Genomic DNA, 18710 nt, shown 5'->3' with positions numbered 1-18710 from the left:
TCTGAATAGTGTGGGGGTGCCTCAGTTTCCCCCAGGCAGTTCTTAAGTATCTAGGGGGTGGAGTAAGGGTGTATGATCATTGCAGAGCCCTAGAGGGCATGTGTGTGCAGGAGTCTGGACACAGAGAATGGCCGACACCCTGTTTCCCGGCAACTGATGGCCTGGGCCCTTCCCCCCCTGCAAGGTGAGAGCTGAAGGGTTGGAGAACAAAGGAATCAGGTGACCACCTGGCCCGGGAAAGGAACAAAGCCCAGAGGAGGAGGGGCTGGAGGGGGTTTCAGTTTGGGGCTGGCTGGGACATGGAGTGAAGTGCAGACGTGGTTGTCTGGCTCACTGCCCCCCAAAATGGACCCAGCTGAGGGGTCCCGTTCGCTGCACCTGCAAGCTCTGTGTTAGACCATGTTCCTGTCGTCTAATAAACCTTCTGTTTTACTGGCTGGCTGAGAGTCACGTCTGACTGCGAAGTTGGGGTGCAGGACCCTCTGGCTTCCCCAGGAGCCCCGCCTGAGCGGACTCGCTGTGGGAAGCGCACGGAGGGGCAGAGGATGCTGAATGCTCCGAGGTCAGACCCAGGAAGGTGGAAGCTGTGTGAGCTGTGTGTCCTGAAGACAGGCTGCTCACAGAAAGGCGACTGCCCCAGAGTCCTGACTGACTTCATGGGGAGCAGTTCCAGAGCATCGCCCAGGGACTCTGTGACAACGTGCCAGGGAGGCAAAGTGGGGGACAGAGGGGCCAAGGGAAGCAGAAAGTGGGTGGGAAGAAGGGGAGGGGCGAGGAGGAGGGGTCAGAATAGACGCAGGGTCCAGGTGGGCACAGGGGTGAGAAAAGGGTAAGGGAGGGGCAGGAGCCAGAGGGGTGAGGGCGAGGCAGGCCCCAGGGAATCTCTCTTGCTTTGGGGTCATGTGTGGTTGGTTTCTCGCTAAGAGCAGGTTGGTGCAGGCCCCACACACACTGGGGGTGCAGCCCTGCCCCAGGGGGCGCAGCTGGGACTCTCCATGCTGGCGCGCCCCACGGGCCCCACCTTCCAGCCAGTCTGCCCCTCAGTCTGCCCCTCCCGCCCCTTCCCTCTCTCCCATCTGCCCCACAGTCTGCCCCTCCCCTCTCCTGCCCAGCCCGTCCGCCATGGGGCAGTGGTCTGGGTTGGGCTCACTGGGGCGGCCGTGCAGTGGAGGATTCTGGGGTGGGGGATAAATGCGTACTAATAGGCCGTTGCTAATGAGGCCAGGGCAGTGGGGGGGACGGGGGCATTTCCCCGCTTACTGCCCCCTCCATCTGGGAGAAGCTGCACCAGGCACCAGTCCCAGTTCACATCCGCACAGCCAGTCTGCCCTGGGGGTTTGCACCGGTGCAAGGAAACCCCGGCAGACATGGCCAGAGACACTGGTGTGCCAGGGGCCGTAACCCTTCCCGTCACTGGGGTTATGGATCAATAATTACAGGGTGACTGGAGCAGGGGAGCTGGACTCTGGGTCTCCCAGGTCAGGGCCCGACACCCTGGGCTGCAGAGTCACTCTCACTCCCACGCTCTGGCCCAATGCCCAGGGCAGTGTTTAGACACAGGGGGACGTCATCAGACCCCCAGAGCCCAGCAGCTCAAGCCCTCATGGCGTCCCACGGGGGGATGGAACCGGGGGCTCCCCGCTGAGGGCCCAGCCACAGGGCTAAAGGCTGGAAGGGAAGCGGCGGCACCTTTCTGTTCATTGAAACTCGTCAGCAAACTCGACATGAATTTGCGAATAGTTTCTGTCGACCCGAAATATAATTTTGCAGCAAATAAACTATTTGTCCAAAACATTTCACCCAGCTCCATTTCAAACATGTCCCAGCAACTGAGGAGCCCAAATCCCAGTGACTTGCAGTGAGTGACCGTCAACATCCCCAGACACGCAGTTACGGGCAGGTCAGACTCAGGACATCAGCTATGAAACACTCCAGAGCTGCCATTTAATTTGCCCTGGGTAAAAAAATTCCGCCTGAGCCCCTGATCTTGCCCCCAAAATCAGGCTGAAAATGGAGACGCCCACAAATCAGCCTGAACTCTGCCCAGAGCGATTGTCCCATGGGCGATGCTGGTGGCACAGACCCTCTGGAGCTGCACCTGGGCGTCTCCCAGAGCAGACAATGGTCACAGAGACCGTCCCAGAGCCCCAGGGGCCCCGGTGTCTCCATCTAACGACTGGGCCAGCCACCCCCCTCGCTCTCATTAACCAGCCCTGGATCAGACGCGCTGGGAACTTTCAGACCCAGACTCTGGACACACTCTGGGTTCATGTACACAGCCCGCCGCAGCGAGTCTCTGAATGGGGTGGACAGATTCAGGCTTGTGGGGCTCCCTCTTTGGCACTAAAAATAGCCACGTAGACGTTCACGCTCAGGCTGGAGCTCAGGCTCTGAAGCCCAGCGTGGAGCCAGGTCTGCCCCTCACAGCGCAAGCGGGGAGATTGTCTGTGTCCACGTCCCCTTCACCCCATTCCTGGGACTGGAACAGCAGCCCCTGGGTCCCTCCCTTCACCCCCAGAGCAGGGGAGCGAGAGTCCTTGGCCTTCTGGGCAGTGGGGCCTCCCAGCACCGATTCCTGGGTCAGTGAGAAAGTGTCTCCACCTGGAGAGCTCTGTGCACCCGGCAAATACACAGATGTGCCCGTGGATCAGGATCCGGGATGGTAGTCTCTCCAGGAGTGATGGAATCTCCCTAAAAGTAGAGGGGTCTCCGGTGCCTGAACCATGGCCCCGCCCCCCAGTGTGGGTCCTTCTCCTGGAGCTCCTGCCCCCACACCACCCCTTCTCCCCAACCCCCTGCCCTCACACAGCCCCTTCTCCCCAAGCCACGGCCCTCACACTGCCTCTTCTCAAGACCCCACTCCCACACCGCCCCTTCTCCCCAAGACTCCACCCCTGCACCGCCTCTTCCCCCACAACACCCGGCCCCCGTGGTAGCTCCTCTCTGCCCCCTCCCGCCCCCCATCGCTCACCCTTACAGCCGGTAAAAAGTGGGAGACCTAGCCCTCCTATCAGTAAAAGTGATGGGGCCATGGTCTCCTGGCCCCTCTCTTCCAGTGCCATGTATTCCCCCCCCAACCCCGGGAGGAGCGGTGGCCTTGGGGCAGTGTCAGTGAGTTCAGTGCTGGGGGTACAAGTGGGGTTTGCACCCCTCCCACTGGAGCTCTGGGTATCGAGGGTACGAGGGTGTCACAGCGGCCATATGAGCCCCGCACTGTCCTGCCAACGTGGCTCAGCCCTGACACCTGCTGGAGCCTCTCCCTGGGGAGGAACTGTCCCTGCGGCCCCTTCAGGCCTTGGCCTCCCTGCGGAGGTGGCCGGTCAGGCTGCCGTTAACGAGAATTATGACATGAGCTCCTGTTCACTGGGAGCCGGACTCTGAGCCTGGGCTGGGATCGGTGACTGGGGAGTGAAAGGCCCCAGCTCCCTCACTGCCCCCCTGAGCCAGCCCAGCGCCCCCAGCCATTCAGTGCGATAACAGCGATGCTCACACCTGGTGACACCCCCAGTGCCCGCAGCGGGCAGGGCGAGGGCCTGTCCAAGGAGCAATGGGTGCGAGCTGCAGCAAGGGAGACTGAGGCTGGAGATGAGGAAACACGTTCTAAGTCTCAGGGCAGTGAAGCTCTGGACCTGGTCCAAGGGAGGCTGCGGGATCGCCGTCACTGGAGGTTTGTAAGAACAGATTGGACAAACCCCTGCCAGAGATGGTCTAGGCCCTGCCCCAGCACCAGGGGCTGGGCTAGGTGACCTCTCCAGGTCCCTTCCAGCCCTGCAGTGCCATGAGTCTAGGTTACAGCTGTTCCTGGGGTGTGGTGTGTGGCAAGTGGCAGAGTTAACACTGTTAGTAACCATAGCAGCTCAGCGTCCCTGCCAAGGGCCTGGGCTGGCATGTGGCTGCCTGTACCCAGCTCAGCAGGGTGTTACTGGGGCGTGTGGACAGGACCTAGGGTTGATACCTGTCCACAAGGTTGCCAGGCATCTGTCTTCACCACAAACCCCTCATCCCCAGCCCCACCCCAGAGCCCGCACCTCTCCCTCACTCTGAACCCCTCGGCCCCAGCCCGGAGCCCCTTCCTGCAACCCAAACCCCTCATCCCTGGCCCCACCCCAGAGCCTGCACCCCCAGCTGGAGTCCTCACCACCCCTGCACCCAACCCCCTGCCCCAGCCCGGAGCCCTCTCCCACACCCTGAACCCCTCATTTCTGGCCCCACCTGGAGCCCACACCCCCAGCCCAGAGCCCATCCCCCCCCGCACCCCAATCCCCTGCCCCATCCTGGAGCCCTCTCCTCTATCCCAAACCCCTCATCCCTGGCCCCACCCCAGAGTCCGCACCGCCAGCCGGAGCCCTCATCCCCCTCCCACACCCCAAACCCCTGCCCCAGCCCAGTGAAAGTGAGTGAGGATGGGGGAGAGTGAGCGACAGAGGGAGGGGGGACGGAGTGAATGAGGGTGGGGCCTCGGAGAGGGGGAAGGGCAGAGCCTCAGGGCAGGGGCGGGGCAGGGGCGTTTGGTTTTGTGAGATTAGAAAGTTGGCAACCTGACCTGTCCAGGTTTTCCCAGGATTGTCCCTTTGTCCACGTCACTCTCCTGGGAAATCTGTGAGTCTGCCCAGGACGTGACAAGTCCCAGGTGTGTCAATGGCTGTAATGGGGGAGCTGCGGGGTGACCGTGCCTACGCAAAGGGAGCTCTGGGTCCAGAGTGCCTGGGAGCTGCAGAGACGGGGCAGCTCGGAGCAGTGAGTGAGATCGGGAGCTCAGGGCCAGCAGGGCCCAGTCACCCCTGTGCAGGTACCAGCTGCGGGGGTCACTGCCGGGGGCAGCGGGGTAGATCTGGCACCATGTCCTGCTTGGTGAGGTTGGTACTTGGGGCAGTCGAGGAGCAGGAGCCTGTGGTGGCTGGTGCCCTCTCCCGGGATTCGGATGGGGAGACGGTGCCCGGGTGAGGGGACAGGTGATGTCCATGAAGCAGGCAGATTTCCTGTTTTGTTGTACCTCAAAGGTGGCAACCCTAACAGGACCCCCAGTGGTGTTTGTGTAAATGCCCTGGATGCCCCCCTCCCTCCCAGCTCTGTGTGGTAGGATACCCCGGAGTGCATGGACCCTGGGCCAGTGGCTCTGCAATGTGTGTGCATGGCCCCTGGGCTCTCTGATCCCTGCTGGAGCGGCCCCGACTCCCCCAGCAGGCACCAGGGCACACACAGGGTCAGGAACCAGGGCACACACAGGGTCAGGAACCAGGGCACACACAGGGTCAGGAACCAGGGCACACACAGGGTCAGGCAGGAGGCTGGGAGCAAACGCACACACAGCTCAGCCCCGGCTGTGAGGCAGAAAAGCTGCCACGGGGGCACAATTGGTTGTAACTGGGTCAGGGGAGTGTCACAAGCTGGTTATAAAAACCTGTCTGCCCTGGCAGTGGGGACAGGGCCTTCCTCCCCCCAAATCCAGGGGGACACTGAATAGCTCCTGTCTGGGCATGTTCGGGGAGAAGGAAATTGTGAGGGACAGGGCAGGAGGAGCGGGGGAGGGGTGGGAAAGTGTCAGTGGGGGCAGGGAAGGGGACAGGCTGATGCTGGGAGAGGACACGGGAGGGGCAGATGACAAGAGTAGAGGTTGGAGGGGCAGAGGGGAGGGGCAGGCACAAGGGCACTGTGGGAAAGAGGAGCGGGCACCAGGAGGACAGAGCGGGGTGAAGGGAGGGGCAGGTTCCCAGGGGCTGCAGGGGGTGAGGGGACAGGTGGGCACCAGGGCAGAAGAAGGGGATGGACCCCAGGGGGCACAGGCAAGCAAGGGAAGGGGCAGGCACCAGGGGGAGAGGGATGTGAGGGAATGAGGGGCTCCATTGGAGCAGGGGGAATCAAGGGGAGGGACTGATGCCAGGGGGTGGGGGGGATGAGGAGTGGGGCAGGTTCCAGGACCTTGGTGGGGAGGGAATGGGCAGGCACCAGGGGGACGGAGGGATGCAGGAGCCTGGGAGCAGAGGGTCTGGCTAGGGCAGGGACAGTCAGCAGTGGGTGGAGGAGGGCAAGAGGAGGGGCAGGTACCAGGAGGCTATGGGGGGAGGGTGAGCAGAGGAGCATGTGCCAGGGGAGAAAATGGGATGATGGGAGGGGCAGACACTGGGGCGGGGGCTAAGGGGGAAGGGGAGGGACATGCATCAGGGCCATAGAGTGTGAGTGAGGGGCAGGACTGGTGCCAAGGGAAAGAGAAAGATGAGGGGAGGGGTGGGCACCAGGGGTCCAAAGGGTGGGATACAGAAGGGGCGGCCAGAACTGGGGGATGGGAGGAGGGAAAGGGGCTTGCACCAGGGGACACAAGGTGTGAACAGAGGGGCAGGTGCTAGGGAGGCAGAAGGGGAGTAGAAGGAGGGGCTGGCACCAGGGGAAAAGGAGAGGGTGGGAGAAGGCGCAGGTGACAAGGGGACAAAGAGGGGTGGGGGTAGGACAGGTTTCAGAGGGACATGCAGGGGCAAGCGGTGGGGCAGATCCCAGGGGGCAACAGTGGAGCGAGGGAAAGGGCAATCATAAAGGGGGAGAAGGGCATGAGGGGTGGGTGACAGGAAGACAGAGGTGGGAGGAGGGAAGGGGTCGTCACCAGGATGGATGGGGGGCATGAGCAGAGGGGTAGATACAAGGAATGGAGAGAGGAGAGGGGCGGGCACTGGGGGGCAGAAAGTGGGGTGTGGAGAAGGGCACGCCCTATGGGCAGAGGGGTGTGGAGATGTGGGCATGAGGGGGGAAGAGAGAGGGGGAGAGGAGGGGTGGGACCCAGAGGTTAGGAGAGGGGGAGGGGAGGGGCAGACACCAGGGGGCCCAAAGGCGGGCAAGGGAAGGGGTTTGCACCAGGCAGGCAGAGGGGGCAAAGGAAGTGGCAGGCACCATGGAGGCAGATGGTAGCAATGGTAGAGATGGGCCTCAAAGGGGCAGAGGAGGAGTGAACAGAGGGGCTGGCACCAGGGGACTAGAGGGGGGTGAGGGGTGCAGGTTTTAGGGAGGCAGAGGGTGAGGGAAGGGAAGGGGGAAGAACTAAGCGGAAGGTGGCAGGGGAGGGGGTGCAAGGGAAGGGGCAGGCAACAGGGGGTGGTGGCGAGGGAAGTGGCTTGTACTGAGGGGAGAAGTGGGGGCCAGGGCGGGAGAAGGAAGGGGCAGGAACTGGGGCCAGAGTGGGGGAGAGACAAACGCTGGGGGGTTGGGGAACAGTGGTGGGGCATGGGATGAGAAAGGCACCAGGGGAAATGGGCAGGACGGTGAGGGAAAGTGTGGTCGTCAGTGGGTAGGAGGGCAAAGCAAGGGGTGGGTGCCAGGAGACTAGAGGGGTACGAGGGGAAGGGTGAAAGCCGGGGGGCACAGGAGGGTGAGCAGATGGACAGGCAGCAATGGGACAGTGGGAGGGGCAGGCGCCAGGGGGACAGTGGTGAGGCATGGAATGGGGCAGGCACCAGGGACAACAAGAGGCAAGAGGCAGTATTGGGGGCAGAGGGTGCAAGGGAAGAGCTGGGCGCCAGAGGGGCAGGGGAAGGGGCAGGTGCCGGGGGACAGAAGGGGGTAAAGGAAGGGGGCAGACAAAAAGGAGGGAAGGGGGTGGGGAGGAGTGGGTGCCAGGAGATGGGGGGTGAAAGGAGGGGTGGTCATGAGAAAGGCAGGGGGTGGGGCAAGTCATGGGTGATGGGGGAAGAGGGGTGTGAGGAGAGTGGAGTCAGGGGGCAGAGGGAGTGAGGGGGGTGGGCATCAGGGAGGAAGGGGGCAAGAGGAGGGACAGGTACCAGGGGGGTAGGGTGAGTGAGGGAAGGGGTTGGCACCAGGAGGGTGTAGGGGGGTCAGGGAAAGGGCAGGTACCAGGGGGATTGAGGGGGTTGAGCAGAAAGGCAGACACAGGGAGGGCAGAGGAGGGAGGGATAGGCACCAGGAGGTAGAGAGGGGGGCGATGGGAGGGGTGTGCACGAGGGGCTAGAGGGGGCGAGGAGAGAGGCAGGGCAGGTGGGTAGAGGGAGGTGTTAGGAGAAGGGAATGGAGAGGGGCAGGATCCAGAAGGTGAGAGTGGGGCTACAGGAGGGGTGGGCACAGGGGGACGAGGGAAGGGAAGGGTGCCAGGGGTCAGAGAGGTTGGGGAGAGGGACGGGTAACAGGCGGGGCTGAGGGGGGTGAGAAGGGCAGGAGCCAAGACAGCAGAGGAGGGTGATGGGTGGGGGGGCATGAAAGGGCAGAGGGGGTGAGGGCAGTGACAGGAACCAGAGGGGCAGGGGGGGGCAATGGGAGGGTAAGGAGACATGGCAGGAGAGGGGGAAAGGGGAGAGGTTCATTCCAGGAGGTAGCAGGGGGGTGAAGTGATGGGTGAGCTCCAGGGTGCAAAGGATGTTTCGGGGAGAGGGGCAGGTGACAGGACAGCAGGGGGAGAAGGGAGGGGTGAGTTCCAGGGGGGCAGAGGTGGGTGGAGGGCAGGGGCACATGCCAGGGAGGCAAAGTGGGGGCAGAGTTGCAGGGGAGCAGAAAGGGGGTGAGAAGAAGGGGAGGGGTGAGGATAGAGGCAGGGGCCAGGTGGGCACAGGGGTAAGGGAGGAGCGGGAGCCAGGGGGCACAGGGGCATGAGGAGATTGGCAGGTGCCAGGGGACAGAGGTGGGTGGAGGGCAGGGGCAGATGCCAGGGAGACAAAGGTGGGGAGAGTGGCAGGGTCCCAGGGGAGCAGCAGGAGTTTGGGGTGAGGGTAAGGGGACAGGATAGAGGCAGGGGTCAGGTGGGCACAGGAATTGAGGGAAGGGTAAGGGGGGGCAGGTGCCAAGGGTATAGAGGATGGTGAAGGGGGCAGGCCCCAGGGAATCTCTGTTGATTTGGGGCCGTGTGTGGCTGGTTTGTTGCTAAGAGCAGGTTGGTGCCATCCCTACACACACTGGGGGTGCAGCCCTGACCCACGGGGCGTAGCTGGGACTCTCCATGCTAGGGCACGGGCAGGGTGTCTGGGCTCGCTGGAAGGCGACAGGGTAGTGGGAGATAGGAGTTGAGGGGTGCTGGGGGGAACAGGGGCCATTGCTAATGAGGCTGGGGCAGTGGGGAGGGGAGGGGGCATTTCCCCACTTGCTGCCCACTCCATCTGGGAGAAGCTGCACCAGGGCCAAGGCCCAGTTCACACCAGTGCAGCGCATCTGCACTCGGGGTTTTCAGTGGGGCACCGACATGGCTGAGACACTGCTGTGCCAGGGGCCAGAACCCCTCCCCTCACTGGGGTTATTGATCAGTATTTACAGGGTCACTGGACCAGGGGAGCTGGACTCTGGGCTGCCAGGTGCAGCCCGACCCACTGGACTGCAGAGTCAGTCTCGCTCCCACACTCTGGCCCAGTGCCCATGGCAGTGTTTAGACACAGGGGGACGTCTTCAGCAGGAGAGATTGTGGGAGCCCCACATCAGACACCCGGAGCCCAGCAGTTCCAGCCCTAACCTGGATTCCCACATTCTAATCCCTGCCTCACATTCCACGGGGGGATTGAACCGGGGGCTCCCCGCTGAGGGCCCAGCCACGGGGCTAAAGGCTGGAAGGGAAGCAGTGCCACCTTTTTCTGTTCATTGAAACTACTGAGCAAACTCGACATGGATTCAGGAATAGTTTCTGTCGACCCAAAATATAATTTTTCAGCAAATAAACTATTTACCCCCAAAATTACACCCAGCTCTATTTCAAACGTGTCCCAGCAACTTAGGAGCCCAAATCCCAGTGACTTGCAGTGAGTGACTATTAACATCCCCAGAACCACACAGGTACGGGCAGGGCAGGCTCAGGACATCAGCTATGAAACACTCCAGAGCTGCTGTTAAATTTGCCCTTGGTAGAAACATTTCCCCACGGGCTCCCATAGCTCTTTTACTGAAGGCTGCGGGGAAAAAGATACGGCCAGTAGTAATTAGTGACACTAACAAGGAGCTAGTCTGAATGAAAGAGACCTTGGAAGAGACTAGCTGCAGATTTATATGAATTCAGGGGACATCTTTACCTGGTAGTCGTGGACTATTTTTCCAGGTATATAGAAAGAGTGTACTTGAAAGACATAACAGACCAGAGTGTTATAGAGCAAGTGAAGTGCACTTTTGGGCATTTCAGGGTTCCAGAAGAACTTGTGACAGAGCATGGACCATAATTCACTGGCGTAGAATTTAATTTATCCAAACTAAATATGATCTTCCTCATGTTACGAGAAGCCCATATTACTCACAAGCGAATGGAGAGGCTGAGAGAGCTGCACGGACAGTGAAGAATATCCTTCAGCAGGAAGATCCATTCTTTGCTCTACTGAGTTATAGATCAACACCAATAGCAGCTACTGGATATAGTGCAGCACAACTCCTGATGGGAAGACAACTCAGAACTACCCTCCCAACTTTGGAAAAGAATCTATCTCCAAAGTTGTCAGACATGGAAAGAGTAGTCAAATTGAATAAAAAGGCAAAAAGAGCTTGCAAACACTTTTACAACAGACATCACTCAGAAAACTACCAGGCCTAGAACCCGGTGACCATGTTTGTGTCAAACTGGATGGAGAAAAATAATGGAATATTCCAGGTGTTGTAAAGAAAAAGAATTCAACACCCAGGTTGTATGTGATCAAGACCAAGAGAGGAGAGTTCAACAGAAACTGTCAACATCTACAATTTCTTCCTCAGAAAGAACAATCAACTGAGCAAACTCTGCAGATGACGGATGCAGAACAAGAAGATGACTCAAGGATTCCAGACTGACCATAGTCAGTCGTTGGAACTAATGGACAGCCAGATGACGAAGCTGTTACCTGCTTGGGTTGTGTAATTAAAAGACCAGCACCATTCAGAGACACCTAACAGACTGATCTGCACTGAACTTCAAAGATAGTGAGATAATGTAAATATTATAAATGGTCGGAATGTAGAACTTAACGGGGGAGATGTAACAGAGCGCTAAACTGTATTCTGCTGTTCAACCACTAGATAGCGCTGGGTGTAAAATACCATATTTAAGCTGACCTCAGACATACTTGGCAGAAAATTCAAGGATTTTGTGATGAACTCTTCTGGTGTGTATCTGGCTGAGAGGGAAGCTCCGTAGCCAGCCCATATCTGCGACAGGACCATCACACCAATGGTGAAAGCCCAGGGTTATTGAGTACCTCTGCTATTGCCAAAGAGTTGTTCTGAACTATGACATGCTGAAGACTATGGGGGATTTGACCCATGACATGAGCTACATAGAAAGTTAGGGAATCAATCTCCTGGTCTCTTCACACTTCGGTGACGACAATTAAATTATGGCCAAGGGCCTTGCAGATTTCCTTGTGACAGCAGGGCAGGAGATACCCCCCACCCCACCCCAGCTGCAGAACATAACCAAGTATCAGCCCTGGTCAAGCCTACCTTTGAATACAGGTTGGCTCTGGGGGTGGGGGGAAATGTATGAAGAGGGCTGGCCCTTTTACTGAAGGCTGCAGGGAAAAAGATACGGCCAGTAGTAATTAGTGACACTAACAAGGAGCTAGTCTGAATGAAAGAGACCTTGGAAGACCAGACTACCTGTGAGAGGCTCCTGTAAGGGAGAATGAGACAACCCAGACCGACCTGGAAGTAATTAAATCCCTAGGTGGCTAGTTGGCAGCTAAATAGCTAATGAGCCTGAAAAAGGGTTACCGGGGCTCAGCTGAAGGAATCCTAGGGTCAGGAAGCTGCCAAGAAGAGAAGCTCCCAGGAGAGCTCACCAGAGCAAGGAGCCTGGAAGGGGTGCTTCCAGAGCAGTGGTCCCCAAACTGTGGGTCGTGCCCCCCTAGAGGGTGTGGAGGAACATTTGGGGGCATGGCAAGGCATGGACCAGCCCCCATGGGTGGCGGGAAAGGAACGCCAACCAGCTTTACTCTGCCCCCACCTCCACTCTGGCCCCACCCTAAGCCCCAGCTGCGGCCCCAGCCTCACCAACCGACTCCTGGCCCTGCTCCAGGCTGTGACCCCAGCTGCAGCTCCAGCCCCAACCGTGGTTCCACCCCCGGCCAAAGCCCCCAGCTCCTGGCCCCAACTGCAGCCCCAGTTTCAGCTCAGGCTGCACCAGCGGCTTCGCTCCCAGCTGAAGACTGTGGCTCCCGGCCCCAACAGCGGGTCCACTTCCAGACACGGCCCCCAGCTCCTAGCCCCAATTGCAGCCCTGTTCCTGGCCCAGCTCCTGACCGCAGCTCCCGGGGTGGGGGTGTGACGATGTGACTCAGCAGGGAGGGGGGAGTGTTGACCTGGGAATGTGCCCTGGGGATGGGAGTCCTGAGAGCCTGTCACCTGAGCCAGGAGGGGGAGGGGGAGGTGACACCTCTGCCCAGGAATGTGAACAGAGGCTGCAGCAGGGAACCTGCGGGGTGAGTTTAGTTGGCAGTTTGGAGGCTGGGGGGAGGAACACAGGGAACCCCAGGGCTGGGGTCTAAGCTCCCTGCTCCCCCAGAAGGACGTGATTGAGGGGTCCTGGTTGTACCCACAAGCTCTGTTGTGGACTGTGTTCCTGTTGTCCAATAAACCTTCTGTTTTACTGGCTGGCTGAGAGTCTCAGTGGATCCCAGGAAGAGGGGTGCAGGGCCTGGACTCCCCCACACTCCGTGACAACTGGTGGCAGCGGTGGGATCTACTGCACCCCGTGAACGGCGCTTCCTGCAGTAAGTGACTGGGGAACAGTAAAACGAAGGGGAATTGACGGGGACCAGGCGTGCTGAAGATTCAGAGACGGTTTCGGGGGGCGGTTAACCCCTGGGAAGGTGTGACCAGAGAGAAAGACTTTTGCAGTAACAGGGTCCCCCGGGGGATTGCAGCGAGCAGTCCCAGGGGCGGAGGAGTCTGCAGCTCGACCCTGGCAAAGAGGTGGTGACCTCAAGAAGGACTGGCACACTAAGGGCTTTTCCTGGAAACCGTGGGAAGCTGCCCGGCCTGCGAGTGGCCAGCAGGGAGATGTACGCTAAACGCCTTAAGAGTGACCTGGTGGAGCTGTGCAGGCAGAGGGGGCTGCGCATCGGGAGGTCCACCAAGGAACAACTGATTGCCCAGTTGGAGGAGAGGGATCGCTTGGATGACCCGATCCCTATCCCTGAGGGGAGCCGCCCGGCAGACGCAGCGTGGGCCCTGGGGCCTGACCGGGCTGGGAGGGGTCAGACTTCTGCCGAGGACATCCCGAGACCCTTCCTACCTATGTCTGGGGGAGGGGTTGGGGGAAGCCCAGCGAATACCGAGGGCACCCTGACCCCAGCACCCAGCAGGGGATCCTCCCGGCGGAGCTCCCCATCCCTGGAGCGGAGGCGGCTGGAATGGGAGAGGGAGATGAAAATGAGGGAGCTGGAGGATCATGAAAAACAACGTCAACATGAGCAGGAGGAGAAGGAGAAACAACGTCAACATGAGCAGGAGGAGAAGGAGAAACAACGTCAACATGAGCGTCAGGAGAAGGAGAGGGAGCGTCAGGAGAAGGAGAGGGAGCGTCAGGAGAAGGAGAGGGAGCGCCAGGAGAAGGAGAAACAAAGACAGCACGAACTGGAGCTGGCCAGGCTGAAGAGCAGTGGGGCCCCGGCTGTGGTGAGTGAGGGGGGACCCAAGACTGCAAGGAACTTTGATAAGTGCTTCCTGGCCCAGCGTAAGGAGGGGGAGGACATAGATAGCTTCCTGACGGCCTTTGAGAATGCCTGTGAGCTGCACAGGGTTGACCCTGCAGACAGGCTCCAGTTTCTCACCCCCTTACTGGACCCCAAAGCCGTGGAGGTGTACAGCCGGATGACAGGGCCGGAGGCAGGGGACTATGAACTGTTCAAACAGGCCCTGCTCCGTGAGTTTGGGCTGACCCCCGAGATGTACTGGAGAAGGTTCCGGAGTCAGCGTAAAACGCCTGAGGTCACCTACCTACAACTGGCCAACCGGATGCAGGGGTATGCCCGCAAGTGGACAGCGGGGGCCCGAGCTAAAGAGGACCTGCTTGACCTAATTGTACTGGAGCAGCTGTATGAACAGTGCCCTTCCGACCTGAGGCTGTGGTTGGTGGACAAAAAGCTCGAGAACCCCCAGCACGCAGGGCAGCTGGCCGACGAGTTTGTGAACAGTCGGTCAGGGGGTAGCCGGGAGGAGTCCCAAAAGAACAGGCCCCCCCCGATGCAGAGAGAGAGTCACCAGGGGGCCTCCCAGCGGGGAAATAGGGAGAACCCCCTCCCAAGGGGAACACCTGGCGTCGGGCCCCTCCGACCCGCTCGAGGGGACCAACGTGACCTGAGCTGCTATCACTGTGGCCAGAGAGGCCACGTACGGTCCCAGTGCCCTGGGCTCAGGGACAAACTGAGCAGACCCAACCTACCCAGGGTTAACTGGGTAGGGACCCAGCTGGACGAGGGGCAGACGACTCAGGCAAGGGGGGCTGCCAGTTTACCACCTGCCCCGGAGGGAAGAGTACCCCAGGCCAGCTCCACCAGAGGGCTGGAGGCTCTGGACTCAGGGCGCTCAGTTTACAGGGTGGGCGCGGGGCTGTCCCTCCGGAGAGAGTGCCTTGTTCCCCTGGAGGTGGATGGGAGGAAGGTCAATGGATACTGGGATACGGGTGCGGAGGTGACGCTGGCCCGGCCCGAGGTGGTGGCCCCAGATCGGGTGGTGCCCAACACCTACCTGACCCTGACAGGGGTGGGTGGGACCCCATTTAAGGTGCCCGTGGCAAGGGTACACCTGAAATGGGGGGCCAAGGAGGGCCCCAAGGATGTGGGGGTACACCACCATTTGCCCACTGAAGTTTTGATGGGGGGAGACCTAGAGGACTGGCCAAGCAAGCCCCAGACCGCCCTGGTTGTGACCCGTAGCCAGAGCCGGCGAGGGCCACTGCTCCCTGACCTCGGGGAGGGTACCGCACCGGAGGCGCAGGACCCTACCCTGGTGGGAAGGGAGGGCCGAGGGGCACGGCTCAGAGAGGCTGAGGCCTCAGACCTGGCCACTGAGGGGGAACCGGTCCCCATCCCTTCCCCAGCTGCTGAGTTCCAGGCCGAGTTGAGGAAAGATCCCTCCTTGCGGAAGCTCAGGGACCTGGCCGACCTCAGGGTGGTACGGACCATGAGGAGAGGCTGCCAGGAGAGGTTCCTGTGGGAGAAGGGGTTCCTATACCGAGAATGGGCTCCCACAAGGGAAGTAGAGTCCTGTGGGGTCAGGAGGCAGCTGCTGGTCCCCCAGAAGTATCGCCGCAAGCTCCTGTACCTGGCCCATGACATCCCCCTCGCAGGGCACCAGGGAATCCGGCGCACCCGGCAGAGGTTGCTACAGAACTTTTACTGGCCCGGGGTCTTTACCACGGTCCGGCAGTATTGCCGATCCTGTGACCCCTGTCAGAGGGTGGGGAAGGCCCGGGACAAGGGGAAAGCGGCTTTGAGACCTTTGCCCATCATAGAGGAGCCTTTCCAGAAGGTGGCCATGGACATCGTGGGGCCTCTCAGCAGGACGACCCGGTCGGGGAAGAAATACATTCTGGTGGTGGTAGATTTTGCCACCCGCTACCCCGAGGCAGTGCCCTTAGCTTCCATTGAAGCAGACACCGTGGCCGATGCGCTCCTGACCATTTTCAGCCGAGTGGGGTTCCCCAAGGAAGTCTTGACAGACCAAGGCTCCAACTTCATGTCGGCCCTGCTCCGGTGCTTGTGGGAGAAATGTGGGGTCCGGCACGACTGGGCCTCAGCTTATCACCCCCAGTCCAACGGGCTGGTGGAGAGGTTTAACGGGACGCTAAAGATGATGCTGAAAACCTTTATGAACCAGCACCCACAGGATTGGGACAAGTACTTACCTCACCTGCTGTTCGCGTACAGGGAGGTGCCACAGGAGTCTACCGGATTTTCGCCTTTCGAACTGTTATATGGAAGGAGGGTGAGGGGCCCCCTGGACCTGATGAGAGACGAGTGGGAGGGGAAGGCCACTCCCGATGGAGAGTCAGTGGTGGAGTATGTCCTGATCTTCCGAGAGAGACTTGCTGAACTCATGGGCCTGGCCAGGGAGAATCTGGCCAGAGCCCAGAAGAAGCAGAAGGTCTGGTATGACCGCACGGCAAGGGCCCGTGCCTACGCCACCGGGGATCCGGTGATGGTTCTCATCCCAGTGAAAAAGAACAAACTACAGGCCGCCTGGGAGGGCCCTTTCAAGGTCGTCAAGCAGCTCAATGAGGTAAACTATGTGGTGGAGCTGTCGAACCGGGCGCACCACCGCCGGGTGTACCATGTGAATATGATGAAGCCATATTATGCCAGGGGGAATGTGGTGTTGGCCGTGTGTGGACAGTGGGAAGAGCAGGGAGATGACCCTTTAGTGGATCTATTCCCTGGGACTAGAGCTGGTTCCCCCCTGGAAACAATTCCCCTCTCGGATCAGCTAACCCCTGCCCAGCAAGATGAGGTCAGGGAGGTGCTGCATCCGTACCGACAGCTGTTTTCCAACCAGCCTGGACGCACTAATCTGACTGTCCACCGGGTGCAGACAGGGTCGCACCCGCCGATAAGATGCTCCCCCTTCCGAGTCACAGGGAAAACTGCTCAGGACCTGGAAAGAGAGGTCCGGGACATGCTGGCTTTGGGGGTGATCCAGCCATCTGCCAGCCCTTGGGCCTCGCCGGTGGTGCTGGTCCCCAAAAAGGATGGGTCGGTCCGGTTCTGTGTGGACTATCGGAAGCTCAATGCCATCACTGTATCTGATGCCTACCCCATGCCCAGGCCGGACGAGCTCCTAGACAAACTGGGAGGAGCTCGGTACCTTACCACCATGGACCTTACAAAGGGCTACTGGCAAGTGCCGCTGGATGCAGATGCCCGGCTGAAATCGGCCTTTATCACCCCTCTGGGGCTCTATGAGTTCCTGACCCTGCCTTTCGGCCTCAAGGGAGCGCCGGCCACCTTCCAGCGCCTAGTGGACCAGCTCCTGAGGGGGATGGAGAGTTTTGCCGTGGCGTATATTGATGACATCTGTGTCTTTAGCCAGACCTGGGAGGACCACGTGTCCCAGGTTAGACAAGTGCTGGACCGACTCCAGGGGGCTGGGCTGACTGTAAAAGCGGAGAAGTGCAAGGTGGGGATGGCGGAAGTGTCTTACCTGGGCCATCGGGTGGGGAGCGGCCGCCTAAAGCCGGAACCAGCCAAGGTGGAGGTGATCAGAGACTGGCCCGCTCCCCACACCAAAAAGCAGGTCCAAGCCTTTATTGGGATGGCAGGATACTACCGAAGATTTGTGCCTCACTTTAGCGCCATAGCCACCCCCATCACTGAGCTATGCAAGAAGGGGAAGCCAGACAAGGTGGTCTGGACCGAGCAGTGCCAGGAGGCTTTCCGGGCGCTGAAGGAGGCTCTGGTCAGTGGCCCAGTTCTGGCAAACCCAGACTTTGACAAGCCCTTTGTGGTGTTCACCGACGCCTCCGACACGGGACTGGGGGCGGTGTTAATGCAGGAGGATGAAAAGGGGGAGAGACACCCCATCGTGTACCTGAGCAAGAAGTTGCTACCCCGGGAGCAACACTACGCGGCCATCGAGAAGGAGTGCCTGGCCATGGTGTGGGCCCTCAAGAAACTAGAGCCCTATCTCTTCGGGCGGCACTTCACCGTGTACACCGACCACTCGCCCCTGACCTGGCTGCACCAGATGAAAGGAGCCAACGCCAAGCTCCTGAGATGGAGCCTGCTCCTGCAGGATTACGACATGGACGTGGTCCACGTGAAGGGAAGTGCCAACCTGATAGCGGATGCGCTGTCCCGGAGAGGGGGCCCCGAACTTCCCCAGGTCACTGGTCACAGTGACCCCGCTCAGTTCAGTTCGAAGGGGGGAGAGATGTGACGATGTGACTCAGCAGGGAGGGGGGAGTGTTGACCTGGGAATGTGCCCTGGGGATGGGAGACCTGAGAGCCTGTCACCTGAGCCAGGAGGGGGAGGGGGAGGTAACACCTCTGCCAGGAATGTGAACAGAGGCTGCAGCAGGGAACCTGCGGGGTGAGTTTAGTTGGCAGTTTGGAGGCTGGGGGGAGGAACACAGGGAACCCCAGGGCTGGGGTCTAAGCTCCCTGCTCCCCCAGAAGGACGTGATTGAGGGGTCCTGGTTGTACCCACAAGCTCTGTTGTGGACTGTGTTCCTGTTGTCCAATAAACCTTCTGTTTTACTGGCTGGCTGAGAGTCTCAGTGGATCCCAGGAAGAGGGTTGCAGGGCCTGGACTCCCCCACACTCCGTGACAGCTCCCCCTTCCGAGTCACAGGGAAAACTGCTCAGGACCTGGAAAGAGAGGTCCGGGACATGCTGGCTTTGGGGGTGATCCAGCCATCTGCCAGCCCTTGGGCCTCGCCGGTGGTGCTGGTCCCCAAAAAGGATGGGTCGGTCCGGTTCTGTGTGGACTATCGGAAGCTCAATGCCATCACTGTATCTGATGCCTACCCCATGCCCAGGCCGGACGAGCTCCTAGACAAGCTGGGAGGAGCTCGGTACCTCACCACCATGGACCTTACAAAGGGCTACTGGCAAGTGCCGCTGGATGCAGATGCCCGGCTGAAATCGGCCTTTATCACCCCTCTGGGGCTCTATGAGTTCCTGACCCTGCCTTTCGGCCTCAAGGGAGCGCCGGCCACCTTCCAGCGCCTAGTGGACCAGCTCCTGAGGGGGATGGAGAGTTTTGCCGTGGCGTATATTGATGACATCTGTGTCTTTAGCCAGACCTGGGAGGACCACGTGTCCCAGGTTAGACAAGTGCTG

General features: G+C 60.0%; 3 protein-coding genes across 5 annotated transcripts in view; 1 reads left to right on the top strand and 2 right to left on the bottom strand.

Moving 5' to 3' along the window:
• The window catches only part of LOC125621599 (butyrophilin subfamily 1 member A1), a 655591-nt gene that overhangs the window by 138442 nt on the left and 498439 nt on the right, over positions 1 to 18710 (bottom strand). The window lies entirely within an intron of this gene.
• The window catches only part of LOC142069252 (E3 ubiquitin-protein ligase TRIM39-like), a 46004-nt gene that overhangs the window by 3987 nt on the left and 23307 nt on the right, over positions 1 to 18710 (bottom strand).
• LOC142069191 (uncharacterized) overlaps positions 1 to 18710 on the top strand; it is a 49102-nt gene that overhangs the window by 27752 nt on the left and 2640 nt on the right. Inside the window, exon 2 of the mRNA XM_075119697.1 lies at positions 12531 to 14364. Coding sequence (XP_074975798.1) covers positions 12931 to 14364 — 1434 coding nt within the window. The 5' untranslated portion in view covers positions 12531 to 12930. The remainder of the gene's footprint in view (positions 1 to 12530; positions 14365 to 18710) is intronic.

The sequence above is a fragment of the Caretta caretta genome, chromosome 14 (assembly GCF_965140235.1).
Source record: "Caretta caretta isolate rCarCar2 chromosome 14, rCarCar1.hap1, whole genome shotgun sequence".
NCBI classification, from domain to species: Eukaryota; Metazoa; Chordata; order Testudines; family Cheloniidae; genus Caretta; species Caretta caretta.
The sequence above is the reverse complement of the archived record's forward strand: the minus strand, read 5'-3'. Positions and strand labels throughout refer to the sequence as shown.